General features: G+C 44.0%; 1 protein-coding gene across 11 annotated transcripts in view; it reads left to right on the top strand.

Moving 5' to 3' along the window:
* DCLRE1C (DNA cross-link repair 1C) overlaps positions 1-17,908 on the top strand; it is a 54,885-nt gene that overhangs the window by 14,873 nt on the left and 22,104 nt on the right. For 6 of the 11 annotated variants that reach the window (XM_024346227.3, XM_024346218.3, XM_063780484.1 and 3 more), the window contains 8 exons: positions 2,724-2,779; positions 3,751-3,852; positions 4,540-4,612; positions 4,795-4,935; positions 6,350-6,451; positions 11,150-11,286; positions 12,196-12,250; positions 16,020-16,108. In XM_024346227.3, the coding sequence (XP_024201995.1) occupies positions 2,724-2,779; positions 3,751-3,852; positions 4,540-4,612; positions 4,795-4,935; positions 6,350-6,451; positions 11,150-11,286; positions 12,196-12,250; positions 16,020-16,108 (755 nt within the window). The remainder of the gene's footprint in view (positions 1-2,723; positions 2,780-3,750; positions 3,853-4,539; positions 4,613-4,794; positions 4,936-6,349; positions 6,452-11,149; positions 11,287-12,195; positions 12,251-16,019; positions 16,109-17,908) is intronic. The other 5 variants (XM_063780480.1, XM_024346220.3, XM_024346221.3 and 2 more) reach the window with 1 other exon arrangement.

Genomic DNA, 17,908 nt, shown 5'->3' with positions numbered 1-17,908 from the left:
TGCCACCACGACCAGAGCCCAGCTAATTATTGTATTTTTAGTAGAGAGGGAGTTTCACCATGTTGGTCAGACTCATCTTGAACTCCTGACCTCAAGTGATCCGCCTGCCTTGGCCTCCCAAAGTGCTGGGGTGACCGGTGTGAGTCACTGTGCCTGGCCACTTCCTGGTTCTTAGACGCTGTCTTTTTCCCTGTGTCCTCCCATAGTAAAGGAGCAAACAGGCTCCCCTGGGCATCTTTTATAAAGGCACTGATGTCACTCACAAGGCTTCTATGCCCAACAACTAATCACCTCCCAAAGGCCTCCTAATAAACACTTTGGGGGTTAGGATTTCAACATAGGGATTTTGGGGAGGGACACGAACATTTAGTCCTTAACAGTGATGTATTTATTTCCCATGTTGTAAAGGATTGGGCATGGCTTATTTTTTGTCACATTTGTTCCTTATTACATGCTAATGATGGGAACCCTGGTGTTGATATTACTACATGATGTTATTGTCACATTTACTGAGTTTTATAATGCTCAGAATTTTAAATGGCGATTAATATTTTTGCAGCAAATTCATGGATATTGTACTTTTTTTCTGAACCCTTATTCAGAAAAGGGGCACTGCCAAGTGGAAAAAATTTATTTTTCATCTTTAAATTTTGAAGTAGTACTTTTGTCAATGTATGGTTTTAATAAGTAGGACTATAGACATACAGCCCCCCTTTTTTTAACCTTTACAGCTGGTAGGTATTTTCCTATTTTGGTTAATATTGGCTTTGTAGCTTGATTATAGCACACTGCTTTGCCGTGTGTAACTTTGAGGGTGTGTTGTGTTGTTGAACAGAAACTGACCTTTTCAGATATTTCTTCTTTGGTGAAGATCAGACAGTTGAAGTTGAAGTATTCTTCCCATCAAATTATCCTGAGGGAGGACTACAGAGCCAGTTTAGTGAGGATTAAAAAGGAAAAAAAAAAAAAAGGTGAACCTTTGTAAATGCCATCCTGGACTCTGCCAACTGCTTTTCCGGGGAATAGTGTGATGGTGTGTGGCCTTGTCACATCAGGGATATTGGTGAAAGGCATTCCCTGAGCTGGGGGCCGACAGCAGGCTGACTTTTGAGCAGTCTTGCCCCCACTTTGATTTTTTATGTTTCTTCCTGTGTGCCATGACTTTTGTGCATTGTTTATCCAGCTCCAACCAGGGGGAGACCCATTTGAAAGGGTCCTCCAGAATGAATGGAGACTTCCGTGAGGAGTCACTGTCACTGAGCAGTGACCTGGTGTGTGCAGAGCTCTCCCCACTTACTGATGGCTGGAGAGGCAGTAGTGCCTGCAGGTCTTGCCTTTGCTGAACAGTATGATGTGCAGTGTGAATCGGGACCAGGCCTCATCCAGGCTTTAATCTTTTTTTTTTTTTTTTTTTTTTTTTTTTTGAGACTGAGCCTCACTCTGTCGCCCAGGCTGGAGTGCAGTAGGGCGATCTTGGCTCACTGCAACCTCTACCTCCTGGTTTCAAGCAATTCTCTTGCCTCAGCTTCCTGAGTAGCTGGGATTACAGGTGCTGCCCACCACCATGCGCAGCTAATTTTTGTATTTTTAGTAGAGACAGGGTTTTGCCATGTTGGCCAGACTGGTCTGAAACTCCTGACCTCAAGGGATTCGCTCACCTCGGCCTCCCAAAGTGCTAGAATTACAGGCATGAGCCACCGCACCTGGCTCAGGCTTTAAAAATTGTTAAATAGTGGCCGGGCTTGGTGGCTCTCACCTGTAATCCCAGCACTTTGGGAGGTCGAGGCAGATGTATCACTTGAGGTCAAGAGTTCAAGACTGGCCTGGCGAAAATGGTGAAACCCCATCTCTACTAAAAATACAAAAAATTAGCCAGGCGTGATGGCAGGCGCCTGTAATCCCAGCTACTGGGGAGGCTGAGGCAGGAGAATTGCTTGAACCCAGGAGGCAGAGGTTGCAGTGAGCCAAGATCACGCCATTGCACTCCAGCCTGGGCGACAGAGTGAGACTCCGTCTCAAAAAAAAAAAAAAAAAAAAGTAAATAGCTTTATTGAGATAGAAATCAAGTCACACGCTTGTGTATCCATCACCACAATCAATTTCAGAATATTTTCAGCACCCCAAGGGAAAAAGCCTTTACCGATTGCAATGCCTCCCTATTCTCTCCTTCCCCAACCCCCTGGCAACCACTACTGTATTGGACTCTCTGTCTCCATGGGTTCACCTATTCCGGATATTTCATATGAGTGAAATCATACAACATGTGTTCATTTCATATCCGGCTTCTTTCACTGAGGATGTTTTCAAGGATCATCCATGTTGTAGCATGTGTCAGTTCTTTTTATGGCCAAATAATATTTCATTGTATGGCTAGACCACATTTTCCTGATTAATGCATCAGTTGATAGACATTTGAACTGGTTCCACCTTTTGGCTAGTATGAAGAATGCTGCTGTGAGCAGTCAGGCACACATTTTTGTGTGGCCATCGGTTTTCGCTTATCTTGGTTTTATAACTAGTGAAATTGCTCAGTCCCATGGGAATTCTGTTTGTTGAGTGGACAAGGATTCCATTAGTTTCTAGGATTTGGAGTGTGAGGAAATTGGGAGAAAAGGCACATTGCTAAAAGGTACATAACTGTGTTCTATGAAGGAGGGCTTTGTTGAGCTAGGTCCTAATGATAACTGCTTTCCATTACTATTTTTTCTTTATTTTCTTTTTAGAAGGAAGAGATTGTTGTGACTCTCTTACCAGCTGGTCACTGTCCGGGATCAGTTATGTAAGGGGGTCATTTATTTTGTCATTTTATTATATGTAGACACATATTGTATTTGTAGAAATAAATTTTTAGGGTCTAAAATTAATAGGGGGCTGGGTGCAGTGGCACATGTCTGTAATCCCAGTGCTTTGGGAGGCTGAGGCGGGAGGATTGCTTGAGCTTGGGAGTTGGAGGCTGCAGTGAGTTTTTTTTTAAAAAAAAAAAAAAAAAAAGAAAGAATACATAGAGGGAGATTTGATTTTTTTTTCTAGTCATTTAAAACACATTTGTTCCCAAATTGAACTAGGGGGACTGAGGTGAAGATCAGATTTGAAACGTTTCTTATAAAATGGAAGTCTTCATGGCCAGGTGTGGTGGCTCACACCTGTAATCCCGGCACTTTGGGAGGCCAAGGCAGGTGCATCACTTGAGGCCAGGAATTCAAGACCAGCCTGGCCAACATGGTGAAACCCTGACTTTACAAAAAGTATAAACATTAGCCGGGTGTGGTGGCACACCCCTGTAGTCCCAGCTACTGGGGAATTGCTTGATCCCAGAAGGTGGAAGTTGCAGTGAGCCAAGATTGAGCCACTGCCTTGCAGCCTGGGGGACAGAGCAAGACTCTTGTCTCAAAATAAAAATAAATAAATGGAAGTCTTCAGCAGCTGTTTCCCCAGTGACCTTGTATTTTATCATCACGTGTATTTCTCTCTCCATGAGCAAGAATGATCTCAACATATAATTGAAAGTGCTAACATATCACAAGGAACATCTGTTACAAACTGGGTAGCATCTCCATTCTGTTATTTTCTACCCGAGGGAAGAGGTGACAGCTGAGTGCCTGGTGTGGTTCAAATTACTGTGGAATTCCATTGCCATTGTATTGTAATGGATATGTTTGCAGGAAGCATTTACTATGCAGCTCACATGTATTTGCTTTATTGGGAGTTTATATGAGACTCAGAAGTCACTGGGATATATTTCTTTTTCAGGTTTTTATTTCAGGGCAATAATGGAACTGTCCTGTACACAGGAGACTTCAGATTGGCGCAAGGAGAAGCTGCTAGAATGGAGCTTCTGCACTCCGGGGGCAGGTACTGGGCCTCGTATAGGTTTTATTTTATTTTATTTTATTTTTGTGAAATGGAGTCTTGATGTGTCGCCCAGAGTTCAAGCGATTCTCCTGCCTCAGCCTCCCAAGTAGCTGGGATAACAGGTATGTGCCACCACACCCAGCTAATTTTGTATTTTTAGTGGAGATGGGGTTTTGCCATGTTGGCCAGGCTGGTCTTGAACTCCTGACTTCAGGTGATCTGCCCCCCTTGGCCTCCAAAAGTGCTGGGATTACAGGCATGAGCCACTGTGCCTGGCCTCTTGTACAGTTCTTCTGTGTATGACTGAATAAAGTTTTATTGCTCTGGCCGGGTGTAATCCCAGCACTTTGGGAGTTCTGGCCTGTAATCCCAGCACTTTGGGAGGCTGAGGTGGGTGCATCACTTGAGGCCAGGAGTTCGAGACCAGCCTGGTCAACATGGTGAAACCCCATCTCTACTAAAAAATACAAAAATTAGCAAGGTGTGGTGGCACAAACCCATGATCCCAGATAGTTGGGAGGCTGAGGTAGGAGAATTGCTTGAACCCGGGAGGTGGAGGAGGTGGCAGTAAGCAGACATTGCACTTCAGCCTGAGCAACAGAGCGAAACTCCATGTCAAAAAACAAAAAAAGTTACACATAATTTATATCACATTGGATGGCTAACATCAATTTTTTTTCTTTTCAGAGTCAAAGACATCCAAAGTGTATATTTAGATACTACGTTCTGTGATCCAAGATTTTACCAAATTCCAAGTCGGGTAAGTCTGCCTGGAGGAACAGGGTTATCACCTGGGCGTGCCCCTGTTTTTAGTAGGAAGTTTGTAGGGTGACAGGTCATATCCTAACTGTCCCCGTAGGTGTGAGTACCTGGGACTGTTGGGAAGGAAAAGGCTATGTGCGGCTCTCCACCTGTTAAATGTCTCTTTAAAATCCTGTCTAGGAGGAGTGTTTACGTGGGGTCTTAGAGCTGGTCCGCAGCTGGATCACGCGGAGCCCGTACCATGTTGTGTGGCTGAACTGCAAAGCGGCTTATGGCTATGAATATTTGTTCACCAACCTTAGTGAAGAATTAGGAGTCCAGGTATGGTGACTGTTCATTCTTTTTTTTCTTTTCTTTTTTTTTTTTTTTTTTTTTGAGAGGGAGTCTTGCTATGTTGCCCAGGCTGGAGTGCAGTGACGCGACCTCGGCTCACTGCAGGCTCCACCTCCCGGGTTCAAGCAATTCTCCTGGCTCAGCCTCCTGAGTAGCTGGGATTACAGGTGTGAGCCACCATGCCCGGCTAATTTTTGTATTTTTATTAGAGACAAGGTTTCGCCATGTTGGCCAGGCTGGTCTTGAACTCCTGACCTCAAGCTATCTGCCTGCCTCGGCCTCCCAAAGTGCTGGGATTATAGGCGTGAGCCAGTGCTTCCAGCATATTCATTCATTTCTCTTGCTCCCTTCCATCCTCCCAGCTCACCTTTCCTCCCCCTCCTCGCCTGCTAAATAACTGCAAACAGGGACAGATGGAAGCACCCTATCAAGACGTGTCTGCAGCAGTGGTTGGCGGGCCCTCTGAAGGAATATATCATCTTAGTTCAGTCACATCCTCCTGGGAGAAAATTGACAGAAGCCAAAATGGCTTACAAGAGCCTTCAGTGAAATGCCCCACAGACAAAGTATTTTTCCCAAACTTTGGGTCATGAAATAAATTTAGTGATTGTGACCAGCATTGAAAATAAATTTGAACAAGGAGATATGGGAGTGGATTATTTGCAGTACATGCTCCTCTGTTGTACATCATGTATATGCCTTTAAGGTGATTCTTTTTTTTTGAGACTGTCTTGCTCTGTCGTCCAGGCTGGAGTGCAGTGGCATGGTCTCAGTTCACTGCAACCTCCGCCTCCTGGGTTCAAGTGATTCTCTTGCCTCAGACTCCCGAGTAGCTTGGATTACAGGCCTGAGCCACCATACGTGGCTAATTTTTGTATTTTTAGTAGAGATGGGGCTTCACCATGTTGGCGAGGCTGGTCTCGATCTCCTGACCTCAAGTGATCCACCGGCCTCCGCCTCCCAAAGTGCTGGGAATACAGGCATAAGCCACAGCGCCTGGCTGAGGGTAGATGATTCTTGATTGTTTTTGTCTGTGTGGATTACTGCTTTATTCCCAGCATTTAGAATAAAGCTCGACACATAGTAGGTGTACGAGGAATATTAACTGAATTTCTCTTGAAGGACTGAAGGACAACATTAACATCATTAAATGACATCCCTGAGCCGAGTCTCTGTAATTTTTCGCTGCCGTCAGTGATGGCAGTGATCCTGGCCAGTCAGCCTTGTGCCTGTTGACATGCTGGCGGAATACCAGAGTGCACTGAAATAGCCAAAAACTGCTTTTCAAGAAAGAAGAGAGGGTTAATTCACTAACTGGGTGTTTTGCCCTGAGTAATTAACCTTGAACAATTTATAGGAAATACATTTCACATAATTTGCATGTATGTGTTATTTGCCTTAGGTTCATGTGAATAAGCTAGACATGTTTAGGAACATGCCTGAGATCCTTCATCATCTCACAACAGACCGCAACACTCAGATCCATGCATGCCGGCATCCCAAGGTACGTGTGTAAGTGATTCCTCTCGTATTGTTTGTGTAATCTATGAAAAAGAAGAAAGGTCAGGACTTCCATTTATAGGCTCTTCGCTTTACAAATGTAAAACCTGAGGCTGCAATCCTAAGTTGTTAGCTCAAGGTCATGGAACTGTACATTGCCATATTCCATGACCACACTTTTCGTCACTAGTAAATAGACACAGATCTGTACTTTTTTTTTTGAGATGGAGTCTCACTCTGTCGCCCAGGCTGGAGTGCAGTGGTGCGATCTAGGCTCACTGCAAGCTCCGCCTCCTGGGTTCACGTGTTCTCCTGCCTCAGCCTCCTGAGTAGCTGGGACTACAGGCGCCCGCCACCATGCATGGCTAATTTTTTGTTATTTTTACTAGAGACGAGGTTTCACCATCGTCTGACCTCGTGATCCGCCTGCCTCGGCCTCCCAAAGTGCTGGTACTACAGGCGTGAGCCACCACCCCCAACCAGATCTTTATAGTTTTCTAATGAAATCTATTCATACACGTTTGATAATTCAAATTTATTTGTAATGAAATCAGTAATTTGTTATAGCTTATAACTTAAACATTTGTGCTATTTATGTATGTATTTACATATTTCGAGACATTCTCCTTCTGTTGCCCAGACTGGAGTGCAGTGGCCCACTCTTGGCTCACTGCAGCCTCCATCTCCTAGATTCAAGTGGTTGTCCTGCCTCAGCCTCCTATGTAGCTGGGACCACCGACATGCACCATGACTTCTGGCTAATTTTTGTAATTTTATTGATTTATTTATTATTTATTTATTTTTGAGACGAGCCTTGCTCTGTTGCCCAGGCTGGAGTGCAGTGGGGCCATCTTGGCTCACTGCAACCTCTGCCTCCTGGGTTCAAGCGATTCTCCTGCCTCAACCTCCTATGTAGCTGGGATTACAGGCATGCACCACCATGCTTGGCTAATTTTTGTAAGTAGAGATGGGGTTTCGCCATGTTGACCAGGGGGGGTCTTGAACTCCTGATCTCAAGTGATCTGCTCTCCTTGGCCTTCCAAAGTGTTGGGATTACAGGCATGAGCCACTGCGCCCATCCTGTGCTTTTTGAGACTCATGACATGAGCGTGTTTATAAACTTTTTCTTCTACTTGAGATAAATATCTAGACATAACTTTTTTTCACACTTTAAAATAGTTTCATGTCTTGATGGTCCTATTTCTAATGGATGTTTCCAGTGTCTTTGCAAGTCACATGTCATTTGTCTTCTTTCTTTTGTTTTTTGTTTTTTTGTTTTTTTGTTTGAGATGGTCTCACTCTGTGGCCCAGGCTGGAGTGCAATGGTGCCATCTCGGCTCACTGCAAGCTCTGCCTCCCAGATTCAAGCGATTCTCTTGCCTCAGCCTCCCGAGTAGCTGAGATTACAGGCTCCCACTACCACACCTGGGTAATTTTTGTATTTTTAGTAGAGACAGGGTTTCACCATATTGGCCAGGCTGGTCTCGAACTCCTAACCTCGTGACCACCCACCTTGGCCTCCCAGAGTGCTGGGATTACAGGCATGAGCCACCACACCCGGCCTCATTCGTTTTCTAATGCCAACACAGAACCTGCTTCTCTTGTCAAACGCTGAGTACAAGACTTTCATTTTGAATTTGCTTTAAAAAATATTGTTTCAATTAAAATTATTAAGGCTAATTAGTGATCTTTAAATGTAGTGGTTTGAGTGATCATTATTTTTCTCTAAATTTTAAAATACCTTAGCATTAAATCCTGTGTAATTTTTAAAGTAAACATTGCATTTATTCATTTAGATCACTATTGTTGTAGTAATAATGGTTCCATTAGCCGAAAGCCTAGTTGCCTAGCCCTTACGATAAAGCATAATTTCAAACAAGAGAGAATTCTGATCCATAGCATGGAATGTTTTCCTTTAGGCCACGGTGAGAGCTGCAGTGTAAATTATTTTTGCTGATTGGTAAGCTGCATATTCTATGTTGCATTCAGGGATTTATTTCTTCACTTTGTGTGCATGTATGCTCACATAAATACACATATATATTCACATATACAGACATGTCCAGTGGATTCTTGGATGGATAAAAATGTATACATAAAACGTAAACCGGCCGGGTGTGGTGGCTCATGCCTGTAATGCTAGTGCTTTAAGAGGCCGAGGCGTGCGGATCACTTGAGGTCAGCAGTTCGAAACCAGTCTGCTCAGTGTGGCAAAACCCCGTCTCTAGTAAAAATAAAAAAATTAGCTGGGCATGATGGTGTGTGCCTGTAGCCCTAGCTACTAGGGAGGCTGAGGCATGAGAATCACTTGAACCTAGGAGGTGGAGGTTGCAGTGAGCCAAGATGGCACCACTGCACTCCAGTCTGGGTGACAGAGCAAGACTCTGCCTCAAAAAAAACAAACAAAACCCATAAACTTAGTGGCTCACATCTGTAATCCCAGCACTTTGGGAGGCCAAGGCAGGTGGATCGCTTGAGTCTAGGAGTTCGAGACCAGCCTGGGTAACGTGGTGAAACCCCGTCACTACAAAAAATACAAAAAAAAAAAAAAAAAAAAAAAAAAAGTGCTGAGTGTGGTGGTGCATGCCTGGAGTCCCAGATACTTACGAAGCTGAGGTGGGAGAATTGCTTGAGTTTGGGAGGTGGAGGTTGCAGTAAGCCAAGATTTTACCACTGCACTCCAGCCTGGGTGACAGAGTGAAACCCCGTCTCAAGTAAATAAATAAAACATACACCTTTTTGTCCCTTTTTCTGTTGGACTCATAGTATTGGGCCCCTTGCCCATAAATCTTTGAATTGGCAAATTTCTTTTTGCTGTGAATTTTCTCACATCCCACAAAGTAGCTTAGTTAGTAATTCCTTTGCTGTCAGGGCTACTTTCCTTGAGATGCTATTTCTAGCTGCTTAAAAGATTTTTTAGGTCACGCACCCCTTTAGAATATTAACAGGTAGGTCCACAGCTCATAGAGTCCACTCTTAACTCTAATCTGCAGCTTCCTAAGAAACAGCACCAAAGGCACCCCAAAGAAATTTGAGTGGGATGGAACGTTAATGGTTTGGAAGGTTCTGGATTTCAAAATAATGACTTTGGAAAAGTTGTCCCATTTTTTTTTCAACCTTTTGAAAACACTTGTATTTGTTAGTTTTTTTCCCTCCAAATTTATTTTGAAAACTTTTTAATTTGAATTAATGAATTTATTTTATAGAGTCTTGCTCTGTCACCCAGGCTGGAGTGCAGTGGTGCCATCATTGCTCACTGTAGCCTCGACCCCCCAGGCTCAAGTGATCTTCCTGCCTCGGCCTCCTGAATAGCTGGGACTGCAGTTGTGTACCACCCACTTGGCTAAGTTTTACATTTTTTTGTAGAGATGGAATCCCACTATATTGCCCAGGCTGAAATCTTTTTTTTTTTTTAATTAAAAAAAAATGGTTTTTTGAGATAGAGTTTCGCTCCGTTGCCCAGGCTGGAGTGCAGTGGCGCAATCTGGGCTCACTGCATTCTCCACCTCCCGGGTTCAAGCGATTCTCCCGCCTCAGCCTCCCAAGTAGCTGGGATTACAGGCATGCGCCACCATGCCTGGCTAGTTTTGTATTTTTAGTAGAGACAGAGTTTCACCATGTTGGTCAGACTGGTCTTGGACTCCTGACCTCAAGTGATCCACCTGCCTCAGCCTCCCAGAGTGCTGGGATTATAGGCATAAGCCACCACACCCGGCCCTGAAAACTTTTTAAACAGTAAAGTTGTAAGACTGGTACAAGGGTCTGGGCCCAGTGGCTCTCGCCTGTAATTCCAACAGTTTAGGAGGCCAAGGCGGGCAGATCTCTTGAGGTCAGGAGTTCGAGACCAGCCCAGGCAACATGGTGAAATCCTGTAACTAAAAATAGAAAATTTAGCTGGGTGTGGTGGTGTGTGCCTATAATTTCAGCTACTTGGGAGGATGACACATGAGACTTGCTTGAACCCAGAAGGCAGAGGTTTTAGTGAGTTGAGATGGCACCACCACACTCCAGCCTGAGTGACAAAGCGAGACTCTGTCTTAAAAAAAAAAAAAAAAAAAAAAAAACCATACACCCTTCGTTTGGATTTGCTGCGTTGCCACCACTTTGCACCTCTCTTCCTCTGTCTCTGTACGTATAACCAACTCCCGACTCCAAACCAATTGAGAGTAGTTACAGACTCCATGGTACGTCACCCCAAATCCTTCAGCCTGTGGCTCTTGAGAATAAGAACATTTTCCTGTATAACCACAGTACAATACCCTTCCTCAGGACATTTTGTGTTCATATAGTACTATTAGCTGTTACACACTCCATGTTCAGATGTCCCCAGTTCTTCCCATAGTGTGCTTTATAGCTTGTAGAATAGGGGGACAGGGGCATCCAGGATTTATTTGAGGGTCGTGCATTGCGTTCAGTCAGGTCTAAAGGGTCTCCTTTGATATATAGATCGTTTGTCTAGCCTTTTGCTTGTCTTCACATTGATGGTTTTGAAGAGTCCAGCCCAGTTGTTTTGCACAATATTCCCCAATTTGGAATTATCTGATTGTTTCTTCATGTCTACATTGTTTTGCTGCTGTTTTTTTTTTTTTTTTTTTTTTTTTTTCGTGTCTGGAAACTTTTCTACTTTTGTTTTTGAGAGTCTGCCTACAACAGATTTGTAGAAAATGTGGAACTGTTTTTCTATGCTTTTTATCTTTTTTAGGCAGAGGAATATTTTCAGTGGAGCAAATTACCCTGTGGAATTACTTCCAGAAATAGAATTCCACTCCACATAATCAGCATTAAGCCATCCACCATGTGGTTTGGAGAAAGGAGCAGAAAAACAAATGTAATTGTGAGGTAAGAAAGCAATGTCATAGGTCTTCTGAGAGAAACTTTGAGTAAATTGTCTGATTTAATTTCATTTAAGCACAGTCTAGCCTAAGCCCAAGAATATAATTATATATTATAATTAATTTCTTAAATTTAAGTTTTATTTAAATGGAGGGGATGCTACTCCCAAACCAGTTACACTCCCATCAGCTGGTGTATCCTGAGGTTCCCTCTGGGTAGGTTGATGAGATGGTTGGAGACTGAAGGCATCTGAGTGCTTGGCTTAGAGTAACAAATTGATGTCATACAGAACAGAACCCTTGGTGGAGCAGAGGAGTGACTATCATGATCACAATATTTCAGCAACATTTCCTTAACTTTGGTTGTTTAAAATTTCTGCAAGAGGTCCCTCCCTCCCTCCCTCCCTCCCTTCTTTTTTTTTGTGTGGAGAAAGAATCTCACTCTGTCACTCAGGCTGGAGTGAAGTGGTGTGATCTCAGCTCACTGCAGCCTCTGCCTCCCGGTTCAAGTGATTCTCCTGCCTCAGCCTCACTGTTAGCTGGGATTACAGGCGTGTACTACCACCATGCCGAGCTAACTTTTTGTGTTTTCAGTAGAGACAGAGTCTCACTATGTTTGCTAGGCTGGTCTTGAACTCCTGAGCTCAGGCAATCCGTATGCGTCGGCCTCCCAAAGTGCTGGGATTATAGGCGTGAGCCACCACACGCGGTCTACAACAGGTTTCCACTTCTGGAAAAGGTTCTCTGCTATCCCAAGAAGAAATTCCTGATTTAGGGTGATTTCAGGACACTTGCTGCTGAAGCGAGCCCATTAGAGTGGTTTCATGCTAGAATAGCCTAAATGAGAAGGGCCAGCTTTGCTTAGTTTTAGTTTTGCTCAGTGATCTTTTTATTTTGTGTTTTCACTTCCCTTTAGGACTGGAGAGAGTTCATACAGAGCTTGTTTTTCTTTTCACTCCTCCTACAGTGAGGTAAGAGGATCCCATATACTCATAACCCTTATTGCTCAGTGTTCTGCAGCCTTGGTAGTTGACAGGTAGTCCCCTGACTCTCAGAAGCATCTCTGTTTCTATGTAAGTTTCATTTCCTTTTAGTTTTTTTTTCCTAAATGCAGTTGATCCTCATTATTCATGGATTCCTTTTTTTTTTTTTTTTTTTTTTGGTTGAGACAGTGTTTTACTCTGTCGCCCAGGTTGGGGTACAGTGGTGTGTTCTCGGCTCACTGCAACCTCTGCCTCCTGGGTTCAAGTGATTCTCCTGCCTCAGCCTCCTGAATAGCTGGGACTACAGGTGCCCACCACCATGCCCAGCTAAAATTTTTGTATTTTTAGCAGAGACAGGGTTTTACCACATTGGCCAGGCTGGTTTTGAACTGACGTCAGGTAATCCGTCTGCCTTGGCCTCCCAAAGTGCTGGGTTACACGTGTAAGTCACTGCACCTGGCTTCATGGATTCTATTTTTATGTGTTGGCCTACTCACTGAAACTGACCTGTGACCTCAGTATCAATATTTACAGTGCTTTTGTGATCCTTTGTGGACTTGTGGAGAGTGGTGAAAATTTTGAGTCACCTGACGTGCACGTTCTCGGCTCAGGTAGAACAAGGCAACGCTCTGCCTTCTTTCAGCTCTTACTCTGTCAACAAGTGTATCAGTCTGTTCTCCTGCTGCTCTAAGGACATGCCCGAGATGGGTAATTTATAAAGGAAAGAGGTTTAATTGACTCATAGTTCCGCAGGGCTGGGGAGGCCTCAGGAAATTTACAATCATAGCAAACACATCCTTCTTCACATGGCGGCAGCAAGAAGTGCAGAGTGAAGGTGGGGAAAAGCCCCTTATAAAACCATCAGCTCTCATGAGAACTGTCATTAGAACAGTATGGAGGTAGCCACCCCCGTGATTAAATTGCCTCCCACTGGTCCCTCCGACACATGGGGATGATGGAAGCTACAGTTCAAGATGAAATTTGGGTAGGGACGCAGCCAAACCATATCGAAAGTTTCCTTTTTGCCATCTATTAAGTGCCATGTTTTTCATATTTTTGTGCTTTTTGTTGGTGATCTTATTTAAATGGTGACCAGTCATAATACTGAAGTCCTATCCAGTGTTCCTAAGCACGGGAGGACTGTAATGTGGCTTCTAGAGAAAATATGTATGTTAGATAGGCATGGGTTATAGGGCTATTGACCATGAGTTCAATGTTAATGGATCAAAGTATCTATTAAATGAGGTGTCTTTCAACAGAAACACACATAAAACAAGGTTATGTATTAATTGGCTGGTGAAAACGATGTCACCAAAGGATGGCAGGAACCCTGTATTTTCCCTAGCAGCAATGGCTCAGTATTTGCTAATTCATCATTTATGGTGACTATAATTTATAGAGTATAACTACTGTGAATAAAGAGAACTGGCTGTATTGATGCCTTATTTTAAGGCAGGCATTTGATAAAAGGGAGTCAACTTATATAAATGAGAGGGGGTGCTCCTTTATTGGGTGTCTCTTATCTCCTTGGGGCCATTTCATCTCTGAGAAGTAGTAGTGAACCATTTCTGGTATAGGCTTGACTTGACTTTTTTTTTTTTTTTTTTTTTTAATCCTTTATTCCCTTCAAAAGTCTCAGATTTCTACCAGCCTCAGCTTTGTGTAAATCAAATCGGTGTTGGGCGGGCAGGTAATGGTTTCTATTTGCATGCCTCCTGTGAAGGTACAAAAGATACTGTTTGTGAAAACTATTTAAAGAATAGATCTTCCTGCCTTTCCCTTGTCTTAAAGTAGCCCTTTTATTTTTATGTAGAGTTATTGGCAATTCTTGGGTTCCTGCCTCTTTCAGTTTGGTGGGATACTAATAATTACATTGGGTTCTAGTCTGTCCATTTGCAGAAGGGCATAAAAGTCTTTGTGTTCTCATTATCAACTTAGTAATGGATGATTTTTTTTTAAATTTTTAAATTTTTATTTATTTATTTTTTTGAGATGGACTCTCGCTTTATTGCCCAGGCTGGAGTGCAGTGGCGCGATCTCGGCTCACTGCAACCTCCGCCTCCCGGGTTCACACCATTCTCCTGCCTCAACTTCTTGAGTAGCTGGGACTACGGCGCCCACCACCACGCCCAGCTAATTTTTTGTATTTTTAGTAGAGACGGGGTTTCACCGTGTTAGCCAGGTTGGTCTCGAACTCCTGACCTTGTGATCCACCCGGCTCGGCCTCCCAAAGTGCTGGAATTACAGGTGTGAGCCACCGCGCCCGGCCTGGATGATTTTATTGACTGTTTCACCAGATACCAAGCTAAGCACTTCACATGCATAATCTCATTTATACTTTTAAATGAAGAATCTAAAATTAGAGACATTAGGTAACTTGACTGAGATCACAAGCTCACCAATGTCTAATAAGAGACAAAGCTGAAGTTCCTCTAGGTTGTAGAGATGTTTTGAGGAATAGTGACAGAGTTCCTCTGTTTAGCATTCTGAACTTTGCAAAAAGTCAAGGTATTCATGAAGTTTTTGCATGTAATTGTTTGTTTAGAATTAATCATTGGGAGAGGCAGTCTATGTGCACAGTCTTTCAACCCTCACTGGCCACATAAGAATGGGACACTTCCTTATTGAGAGAGAGCGCACGCGAGTGAGAGAGAGCAAGCACTCCCGTTAGCGTGAGCACACAGCCTGCGGCAGCTCAGTGCCTTGTGTGGAAACATCTTTCTCTGCTTCGTACTTGATGTGTGTCCCTTTGTTCTACTTAAGCCTGTGTGTCAATGGCCCTCAGGCACACCCCAGCTGTCCTTATTTCAGACAGCATGATGGGGGTTCCTTCCTGTGTGGCAGGAGAGGGTTGCATGTAGGCAGGTTGCCCTGTGTTGGCTGCAGGGAGAGACACGCTGGTTACTGGAGACCAGTGCACATTGTTGGATTTGATCTTGCTTGGTCTTTTCTCAGTAAGTGAAGCATTGCTCCCTCCAGTGCTTGACTGCATTGTGTTTTCCTTGGTGACTCCAACACCAAGGTACAATGGGCAGTGTTTGGATCCTTCCCTGGAATCAGTGACCATTGCATGGTGTTCTGCCCAATGAGCATGAACCATTTGAACAAATCAAGTAACCTCAAAGGTGTAATTCTCTTGGCATCGTTAATGATTATTTGTAGGAGTAAATAAGTGCAATTCTTTTGTTGTTCTTTTTTGGAGATGAGGTCTCTCTTTGTTGCCCAGGCTGGCCTCAAATCCCTGGGCTTAAGCAATCCTCCTGCCTCAGCCTTGAGTAGCTGGGATCACAGACATGTACCACTGTGCCCAGCTAAGAAATGCAATTCTTGGGTTTTTGTGTATATTATAGTTAATGCCCAGCTAAATTCTAACTTATTTGAAAAGGGATTTGTTAAACATAAGCAACTGACCTTCTTGGACAAGGAAAGCAATATATTAAAAAAAAGAAAAAAAAAAATCTTTGAGTCCCATTGGTGATTCTCAGCTCTTACTGTGGATCAGAATCACCTGGGGAATATTTAAATGTACTGATTTCTAGGCCCACTAGTACTCAGTGTTCAGGAGATCTTTGGGAGTGAGGCCCAGGCATTGGATATTTTTTTCCCAAGAGGTCCCTGGTGATCCCCACGTGCAGCCAGCATTGAGAACCACAGCCATTAGAGAGTTCTGCTTCTCTTTCCCCAGCCTCCCTTTATCTCCCCTAACAACCTGTTTCATCGTAGAGATCATTGATCCATGTGATTTTCCTTTTTCTAGATTAAAGATTTCTTGAGCTACCTCTGTCCTGTGAACGCATATCCAAATGTCATTCCAGTTGGCACAACTATGGATAAAGTTGTCGAAATGTGAGTAGTCACTGGTTGTGGGACTTGGTGTCCCCCTTGGTGGCTCTTGGCTAGGACACAAAGGAGAGTTTGCCTGAATGTTTACAAGTCTAGAATCTGTTTGTTTTGGGACATTTCTGAACTGATACTCATTTCCATTTTTTCCTGGAGTGTTTCCTTTAGTTCCACAGTGTGGCAGAAGGTATAGGTAGTGTTGTCAGCTTCTCCTGGGTTGCAACTCAGCTCCGCCACTTACTAACAGTGCAGTGTGAGCTTGGCCAGATCACTTTTCTGAGCCAGTCATTCTGAATCAGCAAAATAGGAATATTGATGCCTACTTGTTGGTCTTCTTAAAAAAGAAAGAGATGATACAGGGAGATAGTGTAAGAAAAGCACCTAGCACCATGCCAAGTAGGTCGTCAAGTGTCTACTGAATGGATAACTGAAGCCAAAGGAGAGGTGCAATCGTATTCATGGATGTCTTTTACTACAGTATTGCCATTTTCTTACCTCTTCTTTGGGTTTCATTTATGCATTCATGAATGATTTTTTTTTTTTTTTTTAGACAGGGTCTCCCTCTGTCACCCAGGCTGGAGTACAGTGGCGTGATCTCGGCTCACTGCAACCTCCACCTCCTGGGTTCAAACGATTCTCCTGCCTCAGCCTCCCAAGTAGCTGTGACTACAGGTGCATGCCATCATGCCCGGCTAATTTTTGTATTTTTAGTAGAGACAAGGTTTTGCCATGTTGACCAGGATGGTCTCGAACTCCCGAGCTCAAGTGATCCACCTGTCTCAGCCTCCCAAAGTGTTGGGATTACAGGCATGAGCCACTGCACCCGGCCCATGAATGATTTCTTTAGTGCCAGCCATATGGTGGGAATGGAGCTTGGGTTCCAATTTGCCTAAGACACACCCTGTCCTAGCAGAGCTCCAGTCTCACGGAGAGGCCGGGTGCAAAGGCAGCACACAAGCTCAATGGGTGCAGAAGGAATGAGGCCCCGTGTCAGGGAATCTGCTTCGCAGACCCCGATGAGGACATACAGGACCAGGCTTGCAGATGTCGATGGAAAGGAGGATGGAGAATCTCTGGAGAGAGGTCTGGGTTGGAGACACAGAATTGGAGTTGGCAGTGCAGGTGAGAACTAAAACCATGAGAAAAGAAGTCACCAGGAGTGGGAGGAGGGATCATAGAGCTGAGGCCAGAACCCTGGGCAGCACATTCAAGGGAGAAGTGAAGGAGGAGGAGCTGGGCCAAGATGGAGAGAGTGGCCCAGACAGCGGGATGAGAGCAAAGGGAAGGGTAAGCAGAGGGTGCCCATGGAGTGTCTTGAGAAGTCAAATAATATGGGGAGTACCAGGTGTCCCGTTTCCTTGGTAATTAGGTCATTTGTGTGTGCTCAGTGAGAGCAATTCAGTAGACTTGTGAGTTACAAGCCAGATTTCAGTTGAAAAATGGGTAAAAAGTGAGGAAATGGAAAATACTGAGGACAGACTATATAAAAAGTTTGACAGTGAAGGGAAAGTTAGAGACAAGATGGCAACAGGAGGCAACAGAATCAGGAGGCTTGATCTTAAAATAGCTGAGACTTAAATATGCCTGTAGAACTAAACTTGAATATACATAAACTTGGATGTGTTTAGGAATCACTTGAGGTGCTTGTTTTTTTTTTTTTTTTCTTTTTTTGAGATGGAGTCTCGCTCTGTCACCCAGGTTGGAGTGCAGTGGCGCGATCTTGGCTCACTGCAAGCTCCCCATCCCAGGTTCACACCATTCTCCTGCCTCAGCCTCCCGAGTAGCTGGGACTACAGGCGCCCGCGA

The sequence above is a fragment of the Pan troglodytes genome, chromosome 8 (assembly GCF_028858775.2).
Source record: "Pan troglodytes isolate AG18354 chromosome 8, NHGRI_mPanTro3-v2.0_pri, whole genome shotgun sequence".
NCBI classification, from domain to species: domain Eukaryota; kingdom Metazoa; phylum Chordata; class Mammalia; order Primates; family Hominidae; genus Pan; species Pan troglodytes.
The sequence above is the reverse complement of the archived record's forward strand: the minus strand, read 5'-3'. Positions and strand labels throughout refer to the sequence as shown.